This window comes from Octopus bimaculoides, chromosome 12, assembly GCF_001194135.2.
Source record: "Octopus bimaculoides isolate UCB-OBI-ISO-001 chromosome 12, ASM119413v2, whole genome shotgun sequence".
Classification (NCBI taxonomy): domain Eukaryota; kingdom Metazoa; phylum Mollusca; class Cephalopoda; order Octopoda; family Octopodidae; genus Octopus; species Octopus bimaculoides.
The window spans coordinates 8,512,791-8,517,898 of NC_068992.1; the positions used below are offsets into that span (position 1 = coordinate 8,512,791).

Below are 5,108 nucleotides of genomic sequence, written 5' to 3' on the forward strand. Positions count from 1 at the left end.
CGTAGGGATCCGGAAAATGTTTTTCAAAAAAATGCATTTTTCAAGGAGAGGTGCGAACCTGCATTAGCCCCAAGTTATGTTTCCGCTTTATTTTGGAAGTTGTTAGCAACGAAAATAAAACTGCCATAATGGAGGCTTGAACTGGTACAAACAGCAGTCAGACCCTCCTAAAATCAAACCTTACCGCCTTAAATAAGGAAGAAAATGAAGTCCTAGATATCCACCTCTCAAAAATAATAACAGATGGATAGTCATGGTTGGAATGCGTCTGAACATAGATCTTGTTCGATCGGGGTTGATCCAGATTCGATAATTACAACGCTCAGAAATTAGATAAGGCAAAATCTCAGGCGATAGAAGAGTAAAGGTTGTTATGACGCCTGTGACTTTCTCAAGGACATTAATAACTAAATGAGATGAGCTTTAATATGGAATTGAAACCGCTACACAGATTCGAGTCATTGTAAATTTAACATTCATCGCACAACTTCTATCATGGAACAGAGAAGTTTAATGGTGAGTGCACCCCTGATTTAATCGCGACTAGAAGAATGAAAGGCCTACACGAGACCCGACAGGATCCAAAATCAGAACCCTATATAATTGGCGAAATCGGCGCAATTGGTTTTCAATGTGAAATACTGCCACCTGCTATTCTGAGGGAGACTGTGCAGTCGATCATCCTGCTGGAAACAACAGCCATATTCTCCTAAATTTTACCCTAACGTACTTGAAAAGGCAGGACTCGTTGGGTAACGCGTTTATGGGTGCATTGTCTTGAAAATATACTAGGATGGTTACAGCTGGAAGGCTTTTAATCATAGGACCGCTAGATCATAGCTAATCTTTGGTTAAGTAACAACATCCAAGCATTACTATGTCGTAATAAAGACGAGTAAAGTTTGGGGAAAGAAAAACAAGATGTAAAAGGATCGAACTAACCGCGGTATATTTTCATCCAGTCTGTGTTACAAAATTCCAGGTCTGCAGAGTCTGTTATACACCTTGACGGGGTCAAAATACTTTCAAATACAGCCAAGTCTTTATCGCTCAACTTCGAATAGGAACCACGCAAAATTTCTGGGTGTTTGACCGAAGTTAAATCTACGTGTGTAGATAGAAACCGGCCGCCTTTCGATGATATAGAACTGCGTAGGTGACGGCATTTTGGTAATAGTTTTCGAGAGTTAAATAAAATAATATGTCTAGTGTTGGATAATAAGTGAAACATGATTGACAGAGAAAATAAATAGCAAAACCCCAGCTGATAGTTTAATGCTGCAACGAAATGTTTTAATGTTATAACGAAACAGTTAGAGTAACCTCCCTTCATATATTTGGGACGTAATCTCTTTCTCTTTCCCTCCATGTGCGCGCGCGCGCGCAATTTATTCTTTATTTGTTCACTTTCTTAGTTTCCTATCTTCTCTGTGTGGAGGCGCAATGGTTAGGGCAGCGGACTCGCGGTCATAGGATCGCGGTTTCGATTCCCAGACCGGGCGTTGTGAGTGTTTATTGAGCGAAAACACCTAAAAGCTCCACGAGGCTCCGGCAGGGGATGGTGGCGAACCCTGCTGTACTCTTTCACCACAACTTTCTCTCACTCTTACTTCCTGTTTCTGTTGTACCTGTATTTCAAAGGGTCAGCCTTGTTACACTGTGTCACGCTGAATATCCCCGAGAACTACGTTAAGGGTACACGTGTCTGTGGAGTGCTCAGCCACTTGCACGTTAATTTCACGAGCAGGCTGTTCCGTTGATTGGATCAACTGGAACCCTCGTCGTCGCAAGCGACGGAGTGCCAACATTTAACATATCTTCCCTGTATTACTGTCGCCACTTTCAGTTTCTATTTTCATTTTACTTTTGCACTTTTTATAACATTAAATGAGATCTAACCCCATACTAGGAATACTGAATATTGTGATACCACTTCAGCTCCGATGCACTCCGTGGAGACGCCTCACACTCCGAAAACCAGCTCTCTAGTGAGGACTTTGCTGCAAAACTCCAGGGTTTATCTAAATCGAAGCTCGTTAACCGGATCCCTGAGGGAACTCGGAATAACTTTGCTCGCGCGCTCTCCAGCTTGTTGAAAACCGTATGATTATCCAATGCATCCGACTGGCAGAAACTGTTTCTGTTCCCCCCGCATCTCTCTCCACGTGCACGATGTGAAATCGAGCTCTCTTACATCGTCAGTCAAGCGACAGTTCCACCTGAGTCCACCCCGACTACTTCTCACTTCAATTTGACATTGAGCACGGTGCCTACCGACAGGCAACTGATAAACCTTAAGCGCGCTGTCAATGCTAACCCTAACGTAATTCTGGGGTAGAATCAGCGCAGCACAATGTGACAATGTCTGGCGGGATTCTGCTTAACGCATGGCATATAACCCCTCATAACGTATAAGCTTAAATCCCAGCAATGGATCATTAAATGTGTTTATGGGGAGAAAGATATCGAAAAACATCAATAAGTCAGACTGATAAACAAACGAGGAGGCTGTGAATTAGTCATGAGACGTACTGAAAATAACAACTAAATAGCCCTTAAATCACGCAGAAATTTTTTTTTTTTGCATAATCGTACGAATTCCCATGTGTAGAATATAAATTCGCAAGAATTATCTGAAAATTCCAAACATTCAAACAATTACGGTGTTATATGCCATGCGTAAAGTAGATCCATCAATGTTTTAGTTTTAAATTACAGGAACAATCCACCATACAGGCTTCTATACAGTCTTCGTCTACCCAATTTCTATCAAAACATAGATCAACACGTAACTATAGTAAAGTACTTATGCCTAAGCACGCATCGGAAGCCAATCTAGGAAAATATGGTTACGCAGAGAACTTCTTTTCCTTTCGTCTATACATACATACACACACACTCGCGCGTATATATAGATGTGTGTGTATGTCTGTGTTTATGTACATGCGTCAATCTTTTGCCAATGTATAAGAGTATTAGCAAGCGCACTTTAAAAGCGGTGCTTCGCGATTGAAGTTCTGCGAAATAATAAAATCCATTTTAATTGAAAATTTGCAATAACGCAAAATCTTTAATTTATATATCAATATATTTTTATAAGAAGAAAAGAAGGAAAAAAACATTAAAAATATAATAGATCAAATTATCGAAAAAAAAAACAAAAACTCCCGTTATTACCTCACCGAAGAAACAATGAAAAAGAAAAGGGTGGAGGAGGGATTAAACCGTAGAAGATGGAGGGGGAGGGAGTAAAGGTTTGTACACCCAATACGGTTGAGTTACAAACAATCTCTTACAACTCCCGGTGTCAAATCCACAACGTTTTGGCTTTAGAAACATAAAACCAAAAAATTATGATGTAAAATAAAATTTTTAAAATGTGTATTTACGGAGAGTGAGAGGGCGAGGACCAGTAAACAGAACGCGGTATACAATAAAATGCTTTCTATTCTAATATAAAAGCTGAATTAATGAGTATTTGAGTGTGTGTGTGTGTGTTATAAATGGTTGTTGTGCTTCCGTTTTATCGCAGCAGAAGCCGTTTCCTTCGACTATAACCACAGATTGCCGGTACTTACTCCAACCTCCCCCCCTGGCCACACCCACAAACAATCATCAATGACACGTCGGTTGCCTGAATCTGGAGAACTCTAATTAAAAGGGAGACCACTCGATGCAATATCTAATTTTAGGAGATAAGTTACACATTTATAGCAACGACATGTCATTATGTTCCGTGTGAGTACCCACGTTTTATTTATTATCCAGCCTCTTCTGATTGATTTTATTTGTTTATTCCGTCATTAGTGGAGGGAAAAAGAAGAAACTAAACAAATTACTCTTGATAGCGATTTTGATTATTCTAATCATCGTCCTGTATTTTATTTGAAATGCATTTTTATCGTTTAGATCTTCAGGCGATCTTCATATATACAAATGACTTAGAGGAATACTTTGGTTTAGTCTTTTGATAGAATGTACTCATCAATGGGTAGGAACCCTAATGTTATGGATACAGTGGGGTGTGAGTGAAGTTATGGGCCTTTCGTGCATTTTCCAGTACGGAATTGAAGTCCGGTGTTTCGGTATTATCTGACGTATGTCCAAATTCCTTCGGTAGTCAAACTTTCCTTTCATTCTTGTGTCGATATAATAAAAGTACCTGTAAAAATATCTAGAGTTTGTCTTGTAACTGGTAATTATTTTTTATATCAAAGCAGTCGTTTCTTCGACTTTTATCTCCATGAGAAGAGTGATCTGGTCAAATGAATACAGACAGCACCAAAACCAACAAAAATTCAGGACTTTGGACAATAATTAGTGTTAGAAATCGGAATAACAGGTTGATAAGAGAAGGCTAAACTGACCGGTCAACGCAGTTAATTAATACGGTAAATTTGCCGACTGAAAGATGCTTTGCAGTGAAAAGCCTCGCCTTACGTATGAAGAAACGTCACTACGAATTTAGTTGTCAAATCAGTCTGAAGAATCATCAGTTGATGAAACTTTTTCTCATCAACTGTGAAATTCCGTTATCCACGGAAAACAGTTTTTGAAGTGACGCATTTATTATTTTAAGTATTTTGACAACTTCGTGTGGTCGTGAAGCAAGTAAAATAAATAATTTTTAAAAATCACGCTAGCATGGTTGTCAAAAATTCCATGGAATTTCTTCGAGTGATGTGATTATCAAGTATTTTACGTAGTTTAACTTCTCTGTATGTGTGATGGGTATAGGATCTCGTGTATGTCTGTGTGAAATAAAGAAACTGTGAAGCCAGCGATGTGCTACATCGGTAAAAATTCTATTTATTTGTAAACGTTCTTTCTGAGTTCGAATGTTATTTGAAGAGTTCCCTATTGGATGCTTCTCTCAGCGTTACACGAATTTATGAAATTGTGTATGTGAGAGAGAGAGAGAGAGAGAGAGAGAGAAGGCATTAGTTTGGTTCGATCTCAAACCGGAGCCGAAACCTCAAGTCCTACGTATTGTTGAGTCTCTGTAATTGAACTAATGTAACAAAGCAAAAACCATCCTCAGGTCTTCTTTCCGTAATGTACATTTCATTTTAATTCATTCATATATATATATATTTTTTTTTTTTTTC

At 38.9% G+C, this 5,108-nt stretch overlaps 2 protein-coding genes across 2 annotated transcripts in view; one reads left to right on the plus strand and one right to left on the minus strand.

Annotated features, from left to right (window-relative positions):
* LOC106880187 (D-2-hydroxyglutarate dehydrogenase, mitochondrial) overlaps window positions 1–3,066 on the minus strand; it is a 10,976-nt gene extending 7,910 nt beyond the window's left edge. The window contains exon 1 of the mRNA XM_014930040.2: window positions 943–3,066. Within this exon, the coding sequence (XP_014785526.1) occupies window positions 943–1,369 (427 nt within the window). The 5' untranslated portion in view covers window positions 1,370–3,066. The remainder of the gene's footprint in view (window positions 1–942) is intronic.
* A 539-nt stretch (window positions 3,067–3,605) lies between these two features.
* LOC106880186 (proton-coupled zinc antiporter SLC30A5) overlaps window positions 3,606–5,108 on the plus strand; it is an 18,698-nt gene continuing 17,195 nt past the window's right edge. Inside the window, exon 1 of the mRNA XM_052972087.1 lies at window positions 3,606–3,738. The gene's annotated coding sequence lies outside the window, so the exon portion shown is untranslated. The remainder of the gene's footprint in view (window positions 3,739–5,108) is intronic.